General features: G+C 36.6%; 1 protein-coding gene across 16 annotated transcripts in view; it reads left to right on the forward strand.

Moving 5' to 3' along the window:
- Positions 1-21,119, forward strand: part of LOC148224898 (uncharacterized) — a 384,098-nt gene that overhangs the window by 247,443 nt on the left and 115,536 nt on the right. For 9 of the 16 annotated variants that reach the window (XR_015801629.1, XR_015801631.1, XR_015801632.1 and 6 more), the window contains 2 exons: positions 17,798-17,923; positions 19,571-19,804. Coding sequence is in view for 4 of the 16 variants with exons in the window: in XM_088160067.1 (XP_088016193.1) it covers positions 19,571-19,804 (234 nt within the window). In the remaining 12 variants the exon portion in view is untranslated. Of the gene's footprint in view, positions 1-8,537; positions 8,557-17,797; positions 17,924-19,570; positions 19,805-21,119 lie in introns of those variants that run through there. The other 7 variants (XR_015801640.1, XM_088160067.1, XM_088160069.1 and 4 more) reach the window with 3 other exon arrangements.

A 21,119-nucleotide genomic window follows, 5' to 3' on the forward strand; every position in this document is an offset into this window, starting at 1 on the left:
AACAATCCTGGGAAAGTAATTCTGCAGGCTTAGCTACTTCACAGAAGGAAATTTCCAGGGAGAAATAATTTCCTGGTCCTTTTCTTGTCAGTTGAACTGGATTCCCTCATTGATAGGATATTTTCTCCCCACACTGAAATGAGGGTGAATATTTTTGGAAGGTCCATTAACCTTGCTTTTCATTAATGGCTTCCACACATTAAATGCCTGGTCTCTGTAGCTCTCACACAAACAAACCATTTCTCGCTATCTGTACATATTATACAGCACAACTTAGAAACATAGGAAACAGGAGTCTCTTCATCAGTTAGTCCATGTAAATACTCGGACCTTGAATGTACCTGAAACATATCTGCATGATTTGTTCTTGAAACTCCCAGCAGTGGAGATACCACAGTGTCCTCAGGTGAGGTGAGTGTTCTTCCCTAGTGCTTAACTTTCCTTATAATTACAACTTTTTTTCCTAATGTTTAACCCAAATCCCTCTTGCTATGACTCAAAGCTATTATTTCTTGTCCTATCCACATTGGGCTTGTCATACAGATTATTCACTTTCTCTTACATATCTCTCAGCTACTATCATTTCTATCTCATTCTTCTTTACTTTTACATAGAATAACTACAATGCCCACACTCTTCATTCAGAGGTCTTGCTTTCTGGTCATTTTCATTCTCTTCTGATGTCTGCTCTCCAAATAGTTCACATCTGTTTTTAAGGACAGCAGTCAAAATTAGACAGTACATCACTGGAAATTCACTGGTTGCAAGCAGAACTCAGATCGTGGTTATGCTCTTTCTTCCTTGAGATAAAGGTCTTTTATTTGGTTGAATCCACAGTGCATCTGCTCTTCTGGCTGTAAAGGGTTGCTACCTAATATCAGTTGGATTTTTAAGACATTGTTTAGGCAGTTAAAGAATGGCTTTTTAACATTTTTAGCATTTTAAATGCTCTCCAAGCAGTTCTTCCAGGATTTTGTAATTATTAAGGTTGCAATACAACAGTAAGGAAGAGAAATATTATTGTTGTTATTTTTCCAATTAAGAGGTTGCAGGTATATAAAATGTGCTTTGCAAAGGTATCTTTTTTCTTATGCCTTGTGAGAAGAAAAAGCATTGCTGGATTCTTCGGTACAGGAATGCACTTGAATTCCTTTTGCACAAAACACGATTATTCAATGAATATGTTCATAGTGCAGATTCCCAAGCCAAGGCTCTCTTCTTAAGGGCTCTCAAAGGTGCTTAATTGTAAACTCATATGATTAATATTTTGTTCATTTCTGCATTTTCCATTTAAGTATCTAAGTTTGGTCTTTCACGTGCTACAGAGCACTTAGCCAAATTCTTTTATCCCTCTTGGGACAGCTGGTCAAGGAGAAAGACAGGATGGCAGCTGGAGTAGATAGGACCAGAAAAGAACCTGAGGGGGAGGCTTCAACACTAAGCAGAGATAAGCAGAAGCATCCATCTTTAGGTCCTACCAGATTCAGAACATGGATTTTTTCCAAGTTTTCTTAGTTTACAGTATCACTCAGCAAACACCTGAAACCCACTTCTGTCTTACTTCCCTCTTGTGGCAGATCCACCAAAAAAAATTGGCAATCTGCTACTGCTACTAGGTTTTCAACAGCTCAAATGAGAGAGGTCCTCGTTCTGCAGCAGAAGTTTCCAGCTTCAAATGGACACATGTACAAATCAAAAGGGTTCTGTCTAACCTCATTCATGCCATGACTAATTTCTTTTTCCTTTTCTTTTTAATCTTAATTTATGTGTTCGATGCATTATGTGAACAGATATGCATTGTAAAATGTGCTGTGACATCAATTTCCAGCACTGTTAGGGTTTTTGCACATGGTGCAATCTGGTGCTTTAGTAGCATGTTCTCATGTGACATAAATTGAAATCACAGTGGGTCATAATGCAGCACAACAGGTGCATCAAAATGTTTTAAATGGTTCCTATTCCTATTCCTTTTTTTTTTTTAAATCAAGTCAGAATCAAGAACAATGGCAGCCATTAAATTAGTTCTGCATAGCAGCTGGAAAGAGAGGATCAAGGAGAGGATGCTTTTTGCTATTTGCAGTGGGGGTGCAAATGCAGTTGTGCAGTGTAAACCACTTTTTTTTTTTCTTTCATGTGCTGCGATAAAAGTATTTTTCTTACCAGTATAACATGTTTCATTAATACAATGTTTAAATAATTAAATACAGCAACTCTGGAGGCGATGGCTAAGATAAAAGTTTGTAGGCAATCCATTATTGTGATCAGACAGTACTTCTTAAAACCCATGGAGATACAATTTAGTAATTTAACTTCTGAAGTCAGTTGTTTAATAAACTATTACATTTTAATATGGTTTTGTTCTTGTCAAAGGGAATGATTCATTTCCCCTCTGTCAATTGTTCCAGCTGAAGTTATTAGTGGTTCCAGGGTTGAGGGAGTGCTGGGTTCCTGTTTGAATATCACTGCTGTGCTGTTCCCTTTCTCTAGACATTACCACTGGAACGTTACATGAGTGATCTTTAGTGGTTATAATTATTTTGTAGGCAAAGCAACTGTGATCATTTGTGTCTTCAATATTGATATATTTCATTAAGTTTAATTCTGTTGGCAGAGACTAAGATACCAGTTAAAGGCAAAATATAATTAGTTGTACTAGGATTAAATGTATATTAGTACAGTGCAATAATGGATGTCCCAGAAAGAAACCTGGCAAAACAATTAACTAGAGGGAATATAGCAGTAGATAAACTAAACAATACCTCTGCTGCTATCTGAGCTTTTCACAGTTTTAAAAACCTTTGTTTGCTGCAGTTTCAGTATGATCCCCTCATTCATTTTACTTTATTAAAAATCAAAAAGCTTTCATAAGAAACATATTCTTTAAAATTTTATTTATTTGTCTCTCCCTTCCTGTGAAGATTTTAGTTATGTAACGTTGGGGTGTAGGTTTAGTATTGTCTGCTGGGCTCCTTCTGCAAGTTGCTGCCAACTGATCAAACAGACTTGGTAATCAGTTAGATCATTTTCCATATGCCCATCCATTACTGATAGCAATCAAGGGTGGTGAACATTTCCATGCTACTTGTTCACAGAACAGCCCAGGGAGCAAAGAGCAGGACAGTAGGCCCTGCTGTGCCTTGTGCTGATCACTGTGGCTCACCTGCTGTGGAGACTGTGGTAATGCAGGGTGTCAGGTCTGTGAAGATTAGGGACCAAGGGCGCCTCTCCACAAGCCTTTGCTTATCACTAGCCTTGATGACACGTGGGATTATTGTGGCCAAGTCCTCTACCACAACACTTACAGTTCTGAGATAAAAAGCATGCACCAGGGTCCCCACCGCCTCTCCAGCTGAGATGGAAATTGGCATTATTTGAAATTCAAGGAGTTTTTACTGTACACAGGAATAATCCAAATGTGGAACGGGATTTGTTATTAACTGTAAATCCCCTTTCTCTTAGGAAAACCAGAGTAAATGCAGGAAATAAGCTCCCATTTATATACCATAGAGACAATGCTTCATTGTCACTTGTATTTTAAAGTCACAAGTGAAAAGTAAATGGAAAGTGGGAGCAAATATCAAGGTGTCTGTGGCATTGATCCTTCCACAGTGCAGTCAATAGAAATTTTGTAGCTTACTTGCAACCAATGAGATGGCTTACATATAGAGGATATTTGATGGTTTATTCTTTAGAACATGTGTTAGTGTGTACCCAAGTCAAAAAGGAGGGGGAAAGTCTTTTTTTACTATTAGCTCTACAAATTTCATATTTATTTACTCTTTACATTGCGGTATTTTAATAAAATTTCAAATATTTCTTCAAACACACAAGTAGGAACCTATGTTAAAGTAATTCCGAGAGTGCATTTCCAGAATGCCTGAAGGTTATTGTTACTAGGTACTTGAGGCAACCAAGATTTTAAAAAGGAGCAACAAACAGGATACTATTTTTTCTCTCTTTTGGATACTATCTCAAACTCTTCGACCCAGATAGATGTTTTCTTCCAACACCTAAATTGCATGCACTGAGTAAATCACACTGAGCCTTTGTGTCCTAAGAATATTGTCAGTACCATTATCTTGTTTGGCGTGGTTTTATCTTACTTCTTGTTCCTGTGACTCTGCAGAACTGTGGGCATGCTACCTGTAGCATACTGAAAAGAGTACATACCTATGCTTATTTTAATATTATTATGTCTATTAGCCTTCACTTTCTTGGTATGCCCTATGGGTTCTAAAAAATTTTTCTGCATAAGAGAATGTAGGTGCAGGGAAAAGCTAGTTTGCTATCAGTATGCTAGTTAGTGTGAGTGTCTGCCAAATTACATCTCCATTTTTTCCAAACTGACTTTGGATTTATACAAACAAATTTTAATAAACTCCTATACCTTGCATTTGTAACACTAGAGATATTTAATGCATATACAACAGCAAAAGCTTCCTTGCTCTGCACAAAGTGGAGACATAAGAAGCAGTGATGTCCTTGATACCTATGCATCACTTTTAGCATGATGGTATCCTAGGCACTGACATAATAGAAGCATCAGGTAAAATAATAATACTCAAATGATGTTTGCAAAGTTGAGCTCGTAAATGTCAAAGGTGATTTGAAGTGGACAAGAGTGAGTCTTAACAAATCAAGTAGAGGCTGCTGGCAATTGTTTCTCTTCTCAGTTCTTATTGAAACTAATATTGGACAAATTGAAAGAGTGATTGCTTTAGAGCCTTTGCAATGTCTTCACCAATCTGTTGCCCATTTCCATAAAAAATGGGAGTGAAAATGGCAGCTGACTTCTTTTGACCTCTCAATTTCACAGGAGCTCCTGTCGGAGGCCTGAAAAAGCAGTTTTTCAAGCAGGCCATTATCTTTCATAGCAAGTTAGTTGGCAGAGAAATTGAAAAATATCAGCCAAATAATCTATTTAAGCTTGGTCTTTCTGTATGCACTATAACGTGAATGAAAACAAACTAGCAACAAAAAAAAAAAAAAAAAAAGAGAGAGAAAAGGTAAAAAGAAGAAGAAAAAAAACCAACCAAACAACGCAACAAAACAAAACAAAACAAAAAAATCAAACAAAAACTACAAAAACAAACCAAAAAATCCTAACCTGAAAGTCGATGAACAATAGGAGTTAGTTCCTTTACCAGGCTTGTTTTGTTTTGTTTTGTCAAATTCTTTTTCTACCAGACCTCATGATCTGATGAGGAGCACCACAGCAAGATAAGATGTTACCCAGAGGCCCCAAATCCTAGTCCTCCTTTTCTTCCTGGCTAATAGGTTTCTACCCTGATACCAATGAATCAACAGCTCTTTTGCTCCACTTGACTTGCTAACTCATTGGCTTTCCATCTAGTATCTTTCCCTAGGTTCACCAAGGTCTCACCACTCTCATTCCATAAAGTAGTTGCAGAAACACCTCCTTCTTCTAAGATTTAGAATCTTGAAATTTTTCTTTTTAGAAACTTATAGTCCCAGTAAAGTTTCTCTTCTTTGTAAAGTCCAAGATGCATCTCCCATGCATATGAGAGGTGTGCTGATGCTTAGTTTCTCCCAACTTCGTCTGTAACCAACAACAGAGATTTTCATTTCCCTTGAAAGCAGGTTAACCTATCTAATACAGAATTTACTCTTAGGAATTTTGTTTCTCTTCTTATTCTCGCAGCCTTCACTTGTCTTTCAAGTACTCAAAATTAGGCAGTGACCTGGATGATCATGAGTTTGGAGAACCCTTAAAACCCTTAGCACCCTATTCTAAGCTGCAGATCACTCTGCCTAACTGGGACAACTCAGCAAACACCAAGTGAATATCCTGGACCCTATTTCCATCTCAGCTGTCTTCCATCAGGCTGATTCTTTCTGTCTAAACCTCATGTTGCTTGAAGGTATCAAGACCCTGTAGTCGTCTCTTGCCTCCCCCATCTTCCACTAATACACCTCTCATCCACTCTCAGATTAACTGTGGGGTTTCAGAGGTTCTCTCACAACTGTTTCTAGCTATCACTCTTGCTTGGATTTCTATTTCTAATTTTCTTTGACTGCTGTTTAGTCACTAATGTATTTTTGTCTTTGGGAAGTAGATATCTCTCAGTCTCCTCTCACAGAAACTAGGTACTTCATATAGAAAATCATGATTTCCTATGAGAAAGGTGTTTAACCTTCTCTTGAATCACAGTCACAGATGATTCTTCTTGGCTTAGTTTCATGGCTAGACGTGCACTTTCTTAAAATTTCATTTACTTCTAAACATAACCTTTCCTGCTGTGAATCTTAAAAAGACATATTATTTGTCTTTAGAATATCTGAACTAAAGAATTTGGCTGAAATTTCAAGGTTAGAGAGCTGTTACTGAAAATAAGATTTATCTGGTTGTGAGGCCTGGATTATTTAATGTAATGTGATTGTTATATCAGAAGGAGATTCTTTAAAGAAACAGATGCAGAGTTTTTCAGAAAAAAAATCTTGTTTCTTATTGTGTGAGTAGAAAGAAACCATTTAGACTTCAGAGAATCCTCACTTTTTCCCCTTCTTCTGTTCTGAATCTTTACCATGTTTAATTAAGGAACTCAAACTTACTATAGTTACTTAGAAAAAGAGTATCAGAGTCATTTGGTTTCTATCAGCAATATTAGGATAAATCCAGGGAAGGAACTGTGTGAACAGAAAGGCACTAAAATAGCAAGCCCAGAGACAGTAACAGCTGCCATTCTTAGACCCACTGGAGATAACTTTTTTAATGCCCATGTGATAAAGTTATAATACCACAGCAGCAGCTCAAGTTTTCTGCAGAGCTGTCCTAATTTCCAGTGAGTTATCACATGGTTGTTGTGTTACACAAAATAATTTTCTGTAACTGGCGACCATTACTTGATGTGCTGCAGCTGAGTCAGACTATTTCTCCTGATTTCAGAGAAGTTGATCTTCATGAAGGTGCAAAGTTTAAAGGTACATCACTGTGGATATGCATACCAAGCTCAAAAGTTGACCCATATTTTGCCAGTTTTCCCCTACTGTGTGGCTTTTCTCCAAATAATTGCTTCATTTTCATTTATTTTATTTTTATTTTGGATTTTCTGACTTTAGGACATGAGGGCTATCCAACTACTTAAGGGATAATATAACCAGATTAAGCACAGGCTCCAACAAACAGTATTCTCCCTTGCAAAGCTTAGGTGTTGTGGATCTAAAGAATCTGCAGACTGAATATCATTATTTCACTCACAGAAAACCTTCTATTCCCATGAGGCTGTAATATTAACCTCCTACTTTTCTGTCTGTCCTTTCTAAACTCAGACTTTTTTTCTCTACACTCCCCACAGTGATTCTGAGAATGACTCAGTTCTGATCAGAGGTTCCCACTAGTCAGAATGTAACTGTGGCAATATGTTTTCATAAACATGTGTCTAAACTTAAACCTGACCGTGGTTTTTATTTGTGTAATTAATAGTTCAGTGCATGATGCAATGCATGCATATTTCATATTTTTTTACTCCAAATGAAAGGAGTAAAACAAAGCATAATATATCTTTTATCTACATTTGTCAACCCTTTATCTTGTGCAAGATTTAAATATCAGACAGTGATTACCAGTGATATGCAGATCCCCTATAAAAAGTTTCCTTGATATTTAAGGCAAGAATCAGGATACAGTCTTTACTTTCATTGGGTCCAAGTTTTTGATCTTGGTGTTTTGGCTTTCCCTCTAGAAACTTTTCTGCATTCACAAAGGAGGACACAGGTTTCTGTGTAAGTGGAAAACAGTGAGGATAAAACAGGACTGTGGTAGCTACTGCAAGCAGCTGGGCTGACCAAATTGTGCCTTCCAGGACAGGTCCATTCTGTACCTTTGCAGGTGCTGGGAAGTTAAAAATAGCATAGTTCACCTCTTGGACAGGCATGGCATTAGATTTCAAAATCCTCATCCTTAGTAAGGAACCAGAATAAAAGAGCATTGTCACAGACAGCAGCACAGGAGGTAGGGCTTGGAAAGAGAGCTATCTCTGCAAAAGCATTCAGTGTGACCTACTGTCCTCTTACTCCATTTGCAAGGCTGTGGTCCAGCAAGTTTTCAGTCTCCAGGGTCATAAATCCACATACATTCTTCCTCCATCCCAACAGTTCTCTCTCTGGAAAAGTATGATTTTTGTGCTGTTCCTCAGCTGATACAAGGGAAGTGGCTGATGTTGAGTGATAACAAATTGTGACAGTGGCCTGGCCAAGGCACAGCTCATTCCCAAGCTCGTGGAAGGGTGAGCAGGCAGCATCCTGCCCGCCCCAGGGATGGGTACCCACAGTGCCGACACTCGGGGTATGAGATCAGCCTCCCCTTCTGCCTGCCTGCAGGAGCCAGGGCTTGCCTCAGACGCAGCTTTGAGTACTTCAAGCTGCAGTACTTTGTGGGCGACAGGCTCTTTTCCAAAAAGTCTTTCTCACACAGACATCTCGCCTTTCTAGTCATGCCACCCTTCTTTTTTCTATTCTCAGAGTATTTTTTCGGGAGGGGCTCAGTGGAAGCACAGAAATCCCCTGAATGTGACCTTTATAAAAGATGACATAAGGGTAAAAAGTACTTCTTTTTTATGTGTTCTTTACTATGTCATTGTGATTTATAAACAACAGCCACTGAGATTTGTCACTTTTATCTTTGTTTTATTTTTAATTTTATCAAATTGAGATACCCTCCCCCTTTTTCATGAAGACTTTCTAGGGAACTTTGCAACTTGCAGTATTCAGAGTTCTTTCTCAACGAGCTGATTTTTTCTCATGTGTTTGTCAAGAATTTAAGTTCTGTAATTGCTTATAAGAAAAAAAAAAAGTTTTACTCAAATATCCCACCCCCTATCATTAAATAGCTTCCAATCTTTTGTCCCTTTTGATGTCATAATTCTATCCGTTCTCCAAACTCTTGGGGACTTACCTAGGGAAAACATGGAAATCAATACCTGGAAAACAAATGAGCTTAAAGGATAGAAAAAAAATTGTTATAGTTTATGTATATGTTTAAAGGAGAAAAATAAACGCATTCTATATGCACACACACACATGTATATAACAGTTTTAAGTTCCTCTACACCCTGCTGTCTTCAAGGGGGCATGAAGAGGCAGTTTTAGTATTCTAGCTAATAGTACAGACTGATCATCAGAATTTCAATTCTTTTTTTTCCTACATTATATTCACTTATATTTTGGGGAGTTTTTTTCTCTACTTACTCATTTATATCTGACATATAATCAAATGCTATGTAAAATTTCATATATCTGAATTGCACTTTCAGCTTGCCAATCGTGTCAACTCTAGATATGACTTTTGTTTCTCTTGTAAAATCTTGTTTTTAAAATATGGATATAAAATAGCAATTAGAGTACTGTGTCAATCAGTGTCCACTATTCCAACCTGCTGCTTTCCCTCAGAGCAGCTTATACATTACACTCTATTCATGCTGTGGAACTACCATGCCCTAGAATGAATACAAACTAGGGATAAAAAGCTTTTTGTTTCAAGGCTCCACAAATGTGGAATCAGTTACCAGTTGATTTAAGAACAATTGAGAGCTTTTCCTGTTTTAAGATGGAACTGAAACAATACTTCATGATGACTAGAAGTTGTTGTAATTGTTTTAATTGATGTTATTCTAGAGTTATCTTGAGTTATTCTTTATTTATATGCATTTGTTTATCACAGGTCATGCTTGAAAATGGGCTTTCATCTCAATTTACATAGTCAGCTAACAAATATATGTATGTATGTGTATCAGCTACACTTGTTTATATTTGACAGCAAAACCATATGTATTCTACATTTATTTCTTGCCTTTATGTTTGTGCTATCGATTAAGACATATGAGTTTGATTTCAGCTTGACTTTTAAGTTTTCAGGACAAACCAAACAAGTATGTATCTAATAATATCAGCTAAATTATTGTTTGGCTCACAGAGCACAAATTAAGTTAAAGGATTGACTAAGCACATATAACTGTGCTTTATAAAGCAGTTCACTCTTTTTTTTGCAGAGCTTTACTCCTGTACTGTGTTGCCTTTAAGCAACATTAATATTCAGAAATTATTTCTGTATCTCTAAAGGCAAATGATGTATTAAAAACAGTGATAGCATCACTTGTACAGAAATCTAGTCTGGCGTCAAGTATTTATTATCATAGCTGATAAAGTAATGGCATCTTTAATTTACACTCTCTGTGAATGATAAACATCTATGTAAGAATTTGTGCCTGTCTTTAAATATCTAGCAAGCAAACCAGCCAATATATAAGAGGAATAGAGAGGAAAAGCAAGCCATTATTTCATCTGTTTCATTTACAAACTCAGAAGTCACAAATGTGCAGCTGGGAAATGTGTTTGTCTCAAAGCTTCAAATCTGTGACATGTTAATTCATAAATAATTGCAGTCACATGGTCTTCCTCGAGGGCATTAGCTCAGTATTCCCAGTACAGTGCACTCACTTGTAATAGAAAAGAGTGGACAAAAGTGGTTTTCATAAATCAGATAAAATTGATCAATAAATCCAAAGCATCTTTCATTATTTCTAACAGAAAATGAGCTTAGTTATGTAAGCAACATTTTTAAAATTTGAATGATCTTTAGAAACTGGCAGGTGAGGAAAAAAAGGGCAAGGCTACATTATTTTTGGTTATGGAATCTGTCATCTAAATGTTTCATAGTCCTGGAGCAGAGAGTGCTCTGACTTGCATCCCATGCTACCCATGGACGACCTTATATCCAGATACTAAATACTTCCATTAAACAAGAGCACTTTTCTATTGTTACAGTCATATGATAACATTGCTCATGTCATTGTCTAAATGCAGCTGTTTGCAAAAATATAGGCTTCTTCCCAAAAATGTTGTCTTTGGTAGCCTAACTGCAGAGTGAATAATACAGTATGAAAGAAACCTGAAGGAGCCGTTAGGGTCCATTGTGTCAATCCAGCTGCTACACATGCATATCAAGTCCACATTTCAAAGTGCTTGTGAAGCTTTTTCTGTTTGTTTTGTTTTGTAGTCCATTTTTATGCATTCATACTTCTTCCATTTTTCTTGTTAGAATACCTAAACCACTCTGAGCTAGCTTTTAGACAAATTCCAGTTTTAAAAGAAAACCATTTTAGCTACAGAAGAGTAATATTTTATTTTTCTTTTTTTAAAACAAGTGAAATTAGGGAAAAAAAATCACAAGGATTTAACACACAAAAAAAAAAATTCGATTGGTTACTAAAATAAGCATCTCTTCTTATCTGAGAGCTGGTTGTCAGGCTCCAGTCAGCTTTGGATGATTTAGTCTCCTGAAAGTACGAATTAGAGTGGAAACCTGACTGACCCTGACTGTAGCTATTATTGTTCAAACCACCACAAATATCTCTTTATAAGAGTGTTTTGTTCAAATATCAGATTAATTCCCTGTAGACATATGTTTGTCAGCCAAAAATTCATATTTCTAATAATTCATTTGCTAGAATACTTTGAATTCAGAGAATCAATCTTGTGAGTGTAGCATAAGTACAGCGTCACAAATGAGAATGCCAAATTTAAACTGTTTAGTCTGGGAATTTATTGCTGGCACTGGAATGGTTGTTGGCAGAACAAGTCCATATAGGGGGTTCGTTCAGCTACTTCATTTCCAGTCTATGTCATTAAGCAGTGGTTTGAGGACACTTGGTATTTCAATGCAGTAGACAACAAAAAGAAAAACACACCCCCTCTCCTTTTCTGTTAATTGTATATTTGTACCTCAGAATTTTGGCTTAAATATTAATCTGATTTGCATGTATACATGGGAATTGCTTAGAGTGATTTATAAAGTTTGTCATTAATATAAATGGCATTTATCCTGGATTTTGATACTAGTCCTAATGCTCATTTTGCAGATGTTGATATTTTAACTGCCGAAGCTACAGAAAGGGTGTTGATCCAGCAGGTAGTATAGGGCTAGGGGCTTTGTATTCCTGAAAGAGGTTTGCTTTAGCATTTGCCATGCTCCATGGAAAGAAAGTGTATGTTTCGGGTATAGACTATGCTTTTACTAGTTAATGGAAAGTATGGAGGTGAAGGCTTGAAAGGGCTTTAAAGAGAAGTCTTGCCCTTGCCTGTAGCATGCTGCAGAAAAGTGTCAGGCACAACCAGTCACTACTTAGACCCAAGAGTCACCCTGTGTCTGGAAGGTATGAAAACTTCTCTTTCCAGCTGACACCTAAGTGCACACCAGCCACCAGCTGCTCCGAGGATGGGAAATGTGGTCACATCTTTAAATGCATAAGGTGGACACATTTCAGTATTAATTGAAGCCTGGAAAACACATCTCTGCATTTTCTCTTTCAGATGAAAACAGGAATTACAGATAGGGGGAAAAAACTAACAGTAGCAAATAAGCCTCTCATTGTACTGCAGAGGGTCAGAGAACCACAGTGCTATTTACCAGCAAACATACCCCATGCAGGTCATTCAAACCAGGCTTTTTTTCTCCTTCCCTAATGCATCATGTCAAGAGTGATTTCACTAAAAACATTGCTGATAGATCAACAGTAAGTCTGGCCTTAAAATCCTGCCATGAAGTTGATTCCGAAAAACTTCTTGATGGTTTTCTCCATGTCCTTACTCTTCCTACAGTCATTAAGTTTTTTCCTGGTCTTTAACCCTATTATCTATGTTTCAGCTGAAATCCTTTATTTCTTATTTTGTCCCCATTGGCTAATGAGAGCTATTGGTTCCTTTCCAATTAATAACATTCTTTTATGCAATTATGAAGAGTTATTTTGTCTTCCTTTAGCTTTCCCTTCTCTAGCCTGAACATATCACAACTTCTTAAGCTTCCTTTCAGGCCCTGTTTTTAAAATCTTTTATCATTTTCAATGTCCATCTCTCAAGTCCGTTTAATTTGTCTGTATCCTTTGAAAAATCTGGTAGCCCAAACGAAATGTGTCTCTCTGGATGAAGCTCAGCTGAACCAAACAGAGTGGAAAAACTGTCTTGCTTGTATCATCCATGATGCTCCAATTAACACAACCTATTGCAGCATTTGTCTTTTCTGTGAGAGCATTGTCTTTATTCCTTGTTCAATATATTGTCCATTATTACTCCTACTTCTTTCGCTGGAGTTTTCTGATCTAACTAGTTTTATCTGTAACTTTGATCTTTCTGCTCTTAAGTTGTTCCACCATCTGCTTTAAGTTTCCATACAGCCACATATGCTTCCCATCTTCATACTTATTTGTGTGTGGCTTTTCTTGATCTGAATCTCTGTCTTAGTGCCACCAATGTGCCCTTAGCCATTGGAGTAATTTTGCTATATCATCTGTAGGATAGACTTGTTCCAGTAGCTGAATTCTTTCATCAGCTATACCAAAGCCCTATCAGATGCTTATCTCCGTAAAATCTCAACTATTGCTACTATTTATGTAGGGATTAAAGAATTATATATATACATGTTATTTCCTTGGAAAAGAAATATTTCATTGTACGTAGCTAATCAATGATGTATGAAAACAGCAAGGAGGCTAGAATATAATTATGCAAAAACAAATTTTCCTATTTGCATGGACTTGTGTATCTCATTCCACCTTGATTACAAAATCAAATATTCAGCAATCTACTATGAACTGGAATTTCAAAACCTCATTTCAGAAACCTGGACAGGTGATGTTCCAGAACTGGGATATGCATGCATTCCAAACCCATCTGGGAGACAGGTGGGAGGGAATGCAGCCACGTTTGAATTCTAACCCTCTGACTTTGCAGGACTAGCTCCTTCTAGGCTTACTGGTATAAAAGCCTTGGGACACTGTTTTGTGTTGGAACTGCTACAGTATTAATCTTTTGAAACTCAAATTTGGGGAGATGCAGGTCAAGTTTTCTAGACTTCTTTTCTTCAGCAGTAAATGTGGAAGGCTTCAGAGGCCTAGAATGGACCAAGGAAATACTCTTCAACTTAGATCTTTAACAGAACAATATTTGTCAGTTTTGGGGGCAAAATTCAAGTTCAGTATACTGATATTTTTCTCAGAATACATTGTTTTATTAGTAACTTAGTGCACACACTCAGAAGGACTTGTGAGCTACTTTTGTTTATCTACATGCCTCTGAGTCTTTCTAGGGATTTTCATGGTGTTTTTGCTGCAGAGGAAGGCTCAAAATTTCCTTTTAGTCTTACCTATCTTTTACTTCCTTTACTCTTTATTGCGCATGAAAGAATGCTCTTTGCTCTTGCTGGGCTGACGAAGATTTAGACCCTTTATTCATTTCCTTTCCCCTCCTAACATGAACCGGAACAGTTTGCCTTACTCAGGTTTCCAGAGGTATGTCTAACTCACTAGCTCAGGATGCATTCCCAGCAGCAGACAAGGGCGCATTGTGCCTGCACACAACCCACACCAGGGCCTTGGGCAGCGTGCCCAAACATGCCTGGCAGGCTCCTAACCACCTTCTTACATATTAATACCACCTAAGAATGCCCCGTGTGTTTGGGCTCACGGGATCTCACATGTGCTAAAGAAGCGTTTTCCGCCCAGGCATTCCCTGTGTGCAGAGCTGAGTCCAACCCAAGTGACAACCATAGGGCATTGCTCTGAGAAGGAGTTATTCCTCTTCTCAGGGTGAAAAGACATTGCCAGCACAGTCAGTCCAAGGCATTTTAGAATGGGGAATAGGATATTCAAAATATGAAAATTAACAACGTATTAATAAATGTCTATACTTAAACGTGCTAATATTTATTATGACCTACATTTATAGTGGAGGTGGATTACTAGGGAAAGAGACAACTCTTTTTTCTTTTTCTTGTTTTTCTTTCTTTTTAAAATCTTTTTTCTTTCTCTTTTTTTTTTTACTTTTTCAAAAGAGAAAAGAGAAAACAAAGTCTGACTCGCTATATTCTCACTCTGGAAGTACAAAGCAGCACTGAGATTTCTGTAAGAAAATGTTGATAACTCCATATGGTAGAAAGTCCACGTAAACAATGACTTTGAACAGGCCACATGCCGAGATAGTGACACTAGGTTAGTGTAGCTATCCCCTCTAGCACAGCTGTAACTTATGCTAGCAATAAAGGCTTTCTGACAGTGTGTTATTCCCCAATTCTGAAAGCAAAGAATTTTATCCATAACAGTACTTTTAGATCAATATAGCTGCTTAAACATTAAAGCTTCTTCAGTGTAGCATTTAACAGCATAGTTAAAATTAAAACCATGAGTAAACACCCCATCTCAATCTGAGATGTTATGAGCCATTCCTAATACAGATCTGACCATTACATTACCACTGCCTATGCCAATAACATTGCCTGTAGGAATAAAATGTTTGCTTGTACAGTGGGTCTGTATTTCAGACCTGATTCTTCCAAATGAGAGTGGGAGTCAAACCCGATGCACTGAGTCATGGTAAAGATCTTTTCAAGTCTGAGGAAAGTGTAACTCACAGAATAAATTACCGTACACAACATTTGCTTTTGGGCCAGTTAGCCAGTTCCCACTTTGCAAGAATCATTCAAGTGCTCTTATCTCCTTTTCTAAAAGGCTTGCTTTGACGTGTTCAAACATTAGCTGCTTGTTACAGGAAGACTTACTTTCCAGGAATACAAAGATTCAGTCTTTCATCAAACTGTTCGTAGCGGTACATTTACTCTCCTGAAAAAATTGTTTCTGTTGATATAGTTCAACTACACTGAAGAAGAAGAAAAAGTTCAGTTCTGAGCAGATGGTTAGGATGACTGACTGCAAGCCAGGGCTAAGAAATTACTAAATATTGCTTGTGTTAAGAGCACTATATCTCTATATATCTCTCTTATGATTCTTTAGCCATTTTCTTCCTCCTCAAGAAAAATAGAAGTTAGGAAGTATTTCAAGATGTTTTCTGGGGTTTTTTTCTTTCTTTTTTTTTGTTTTAAACCATGTTTTTATTATCTTCTATGTATCATAGCATTTCCAGCAACAGGAGGACCACAAAAAGTTTTGTTCCGTGATGTGGAAAGTAGTTCTCCAGAAACAGGATCAAGATAGAAGTTTCCCACATATTATGAGCATACAACAAAAGGCTCTCAAGATCTCTTCATTCTCAAAAATTTCCTCTGACTGGTTTTAGACAGCTAAAAGTTTAAGTCTTTATTAATGTCGTTATTGGAAGTCTCATTCTTAATATATTAGGACTGATGAATAAGGCATGGGACATTCCACAATATCCCAACTGGGGGATTATGCAGCTGGACAAAATTATCCTCATTAATTTAGTTTTTTAAATGACAAACCTTCTAGCTGAGGAGTAGAGATATTATAGGACATAAATAGGGACATAACAGGACAATATAATTCCATAAAAATAATGTTTTAATTTTGAACAAATGTGCGTTTAGCCAGAATGTTTGTGAGACATCTTGTGATTTCTGCAAAATGGGAATAATGATTTTGGAATTCTTAAATATGATGATTTAGAATAGAAAATCTGACTTTGATTTACTTGCACTCAGAGAAACACAACATGAGATGCATTCTGCTCAAATTAACCAACAATATAGAATGCCAAATCTTGAATATCAAGCACTTGCAATGCACTTCTCATAAATGTTACACCTTCATTCAGGGAATAATTCTGAATAATAAATCTAAGTCATAAACTGCTCTCATACAATTCACAAATAGAAAAAGGAAATTAGGTTTGTCTAATAAATTATTTGGAGTAAATTATGCTTCCAGCAGCTACCTTAAGTCCCTAATCTGTATCTTCTAAAATTTGTATGGGATGTCTCCTCTAAAGATTTTGCAATATAATTACCTAGATCAGCCATTTCCCAGCTGAATAGTCTATGGCAGCATCAATGTGCTTATGTATTTCTGGACAAGACTGCTTTATACACCTTTTCCTTATGCCACTTCCATATTACCTTTCTAAGCAGATTTGTCACTTGTTCTGGGAGACACTGTGGCCTCCATTTCCTTCAATGACCTAAAATAATTAAGAGCTAAATCTCCTGTCTTCAAGGACTTTTGCATAATCTGAAATTTATGCACATGAGTAGTTTCATTGATTTTAGTGGGTCTATTCATGGGAGTACATTTAAGAAAACTTATTTGAAGTTCTGGGCTTTTAGGAGATTTGTCTTCTAACGTTACATGCTCCCTACTTTATCAGTAAATAGATTGTTATTGCCCAGCTATGACTGAAACATACACTGCTAACTGAAGGATCTAGGAATTATGTATAATAAAAATCCTCACTAAAATTAACTGATTCTGATTACATTTTTGTAATTATTTTCAGTTAGATGTTTGGGATGTAGATGGAAACATATTGGATCAGAAAAAGACCCCACGTGTTAGGATTTTCTTTTGCTTTTGAAGGGTACTTCAGGTCAGATGCCCAAAAGACCTCATCGTATCATTGCAGATTACAGAGGTGCTTGGTAGTAAATTTGGCTCTGAGCATTAGGAAAAATTGTGTATTTTTTTCAGCCATTTCTGGAAGTAACATTGACCCCAGGACAGGTATAAATGACGATGGCTGTAATGCATTTCACTGCCTGTAACCTATGCAGACAGCACTGGAGCACAGCAGTTAGCTGAAGGAGCTCGCTTTTGGAAGGCAGAGGAGGAAGGAAAATATAAATGGGTTAGCTGTTCAGAACAAGAAGCTTTTGATTTAAGAAATATTAAAAGTGAGTTCCTGGATTTTATTCCTGACCCACACCCAATTAATATATTTTCCATAACCAAGACACTGTATTTGCAGGATTTATTTAATATTAATGGAGGTATTAAAGGGATAAACTAGTACTTGTAAGATGCTTTTAATTTTTTTTTCCCAGGTTTTGTTTCAAAAATACAGAAGCTGCTTCTGACCTAATTGATCAAAACTGCTTTTCTTCAGGAAACAGTGCAAAATATCTTCTTTTCAAGGCAAATGAATTTGGGGACTGGTGAGAGAGAGAAAGGTAATATATGCTAGAAGAAGTGCCAGAATTTGAAATTGAAATGAACCTCCAGCATAACATGCATTTTGATATTGCTCATACAACCATTGAGAACTTGTATTTCTTCATTTGGATGCATAAAACTAGTTAAAAATCTCTGTTTCAAGACTTTTCTTCCTTCTACTTTTCCAAATTTCCTCGAAAGAGTATTCTTCAAAGTTACCTTATGACTCTTATAAATTCCACTTCTAGGAAATTGCACACAAAAACAAGCTTGTTAATTAAATAATTTCACCAATTAAAGAAAAAATGTTCAGAAGAAATTATTTTTTTTTACTAGGGTTTTTTGCAGAAATGTCCAAGTATCTTATCCCAAATCTATGCAAAAATTTATTTTTCTTCCAGCAGCAAAGTACATCAGTTCCCTTCTATGATAGTTATAAAAATATTTTAATCACCAGAAAAATTACTATAAAGGACTAGGCTTATTGTCAGACAATAGTTATCACCTCTCTGTTAAAGTATTTAATTTGAAGTAATTTTCAGTAAAGTAAAAAACCACAAAAATCACTACAATATTATCTTACTGTGCACACATATGTTCATTAAAAAAAAAAAAAAGGATTGCCTTTCACACATTTAAATTCTGATTTAAAAAACCCAAACTATTTACACAACATCTCCTCGTTCTTCAGATGAAGTACCAAACAAAGAGTACTGAGACCCCTCCCAAGAGGTTGACCTTTCCCCTGTGATCTAACCTCACTTTCCTCTCTTTTCTTCTTTTTAATAACTGCATGGACACCATTTACCGGATACAAGAGGAATAGCTTACATAAGGACACATAACCCAGGACTCATTTTAATATTCATGAGGTCATTGGCATTATTAAAGAAATTCAAGTAGGTAGTGAGCTCTGGATTGCGTTCCCCCACCATATATCTTTTATCTGGCTGTTAAAGTGAAGCATTATTAATGCAGTTTTAGCTTCTCCTTCTTTGGAATTGAACTCTTTGGTGGACATGTAATACATGCTCTAGATTCTCCAGTGTGTGTACCTACATTAACAACCACAACTATTTATAGTTGCTACCAGGGTCCTAAAGAGATGAGAGTTCCCAGACCCAGCATGTTAGCTTTGAACTCACTGAAAGAAAGAAAGAAATAATTTACAAAGTTCTCCCCTCAAGTCAAAATCTAGAGGCTCATTTCCCACATCAGACTTTTTTTTTCAAAACTTGCTAGGAAAGGCCAGATTGGGATTTCAAAAACCACAAGGTAAAAAGGAACCCCTTATTGTTACTGGAGTTTTTTCTGTACAAATCTTGACATTTTCCAATTGTATCTCTCTACAAAACAAGAGATCATTTGAGGAATAAAAAATACAATTACTACATGAAAGGAAACGACATTCAAATGTTGTTAATTAAATGAGGGACTGGATGTCAATGTTAATGTGTAGGTACATAAAAAGAACCTTATTTTGCAGATGTATGACAGGGCTCCCTGAAGAACACAAGTTTTTCTATATTAATTCCATGGTAGTTGAAAGCTACATAATCAAAAACACCTTCGAAGTTTGGCAGAAATTTAGCATTGACTGTTTAAAATAAAAGGCCTGTATGGAAAGTTCAGTTTTGTTTTGTTGGCTTTTTTTATTCCCCTAGGGTGGTTGTGGTAGAGGAAATATTTTTATCCAGGCCTCAGGAAACGGTGGTCTGGCTGCAGTGGTGCGGATGGTTTCATGAACAGAATTCGCTCAGGGCAAAGCCTGCCATCACTTACGTCTGCCCCCAAACTCCTGGACTGCAAGAACTAATGTCAATATCCACCTGGAAATATCCAGTGAGGAAGGGCTGTGGAAGCTGCTACCCTGGAACAACCCTGCAAGCTCAAGTGAGGTGAGTCAGAAATGTACAATGTATTGGTGTGGATAAGGAGAATCCTACTGAGTTATATTTCAAACAAAAAAAAAAATCTATGAGAGACTATCACGTATGTAATATAAATGGACTAAAATGACCAGAAGCATAGTTTTCTGATTAAATCTTTGTGCCTTTCAAGTGAATATTTAGAGCAGAGGCAGTGTGGCATCCTGAAGTTTGCAAAAATTCTGCAGATATTCTGAAGGCAGTTTTACCAGTTTTCATTCCTCTTTTCAGAACATTACAGCCATTTCACCTTACCTCTTCTAATACAAGAAAGTGCATTTCCTATTCCAAACCTGAAAATTGGTGCACATAAATCTGTAGATCTATCTGAGTTCTTCTTCTGTAAGTCTGCCCATTCTGAACACCTTACAAACTGGTTGTCTTTTTCTTGGCTTCTTTAGAAAATATGGAATGAAAATGTTGACATCAGCTGTCAGGCTTAGAGTGCATATAGTTCCTTAATTCCCAGAGGATCTTCCACATATAAAGTTCACTTATCATTTATGAGTTTAATCAACATTCTGATAACCATTCAAACAAGCAGACAAGTATCTATACTGATGGATTTCATTTAGGAAAATACTTTTTTAAACTATTATATTTCAGCTTTGCTTTTCTCTATGTATTCCACCTTTGAGATACTTCTCATCCTGTTTTGGTTTAATTTTCTCTACAGCCCAATTTCTAATTAGACATTTTTCTACAAGAAACGTCTAGCTTCCAAGCTGAAGAACAATAGATATTGCTCTGTCTTTTACTTTCTCCACCATAAAATATGACAAAATGCAACTTATTTTCTTTCTGTATTGGTGACTGGCCTGTACTTGTAGATGCAGCATTGTTTTAATTTTTTATTAACTTTGCTAGATGTCAGCAATCGTCTCTTAGCTTAAGAGGGAGGGAGAAATACTGTTATAAGATTACAGCTGATACAAAGCAAAATTTTTACAACTGGCCAATATACTGAATTATTAATTCCATACAACTCAATTTAAAAACAATATAGCGCATTAAGAACAGATGATAAAATAGACTATATTCTGGTTTACCTCTTTATTTGCCAAACTGAGGTATTCCCTCTAAGAAAGAATTAGTATCTGGCAAATTGCCTGGTTTTAATATGTGATGTTTAGCTGGTGGTATGGGCAGCTGAGCTTTCACTGTAGTCATGATGGATTAACAGCAACTTTGGTAGCACTATTGGTAGACCAGAGAGAGTCTGAGAGTCAGACTTCTTTTTTACATTCACATTGCCTCAGACTTCATTTTTCTTTCTTCAGATATT

Source organism: Sturnus vulgaris, chromosome 2 (assembly GCF_052056855.1).
Source record: "Sturnus vulgaris isolate bStuVul1 chromosome 2, bStuVul1.hap1, whole genome shotgun sequence".
Taxonomy (NCBI): domain Eukaryota; kingdom Metazoa; phylum Chordata; class Aves; order Passeriformes; family Sturnidae; genus Sturnus; species Sturnus vulgaris.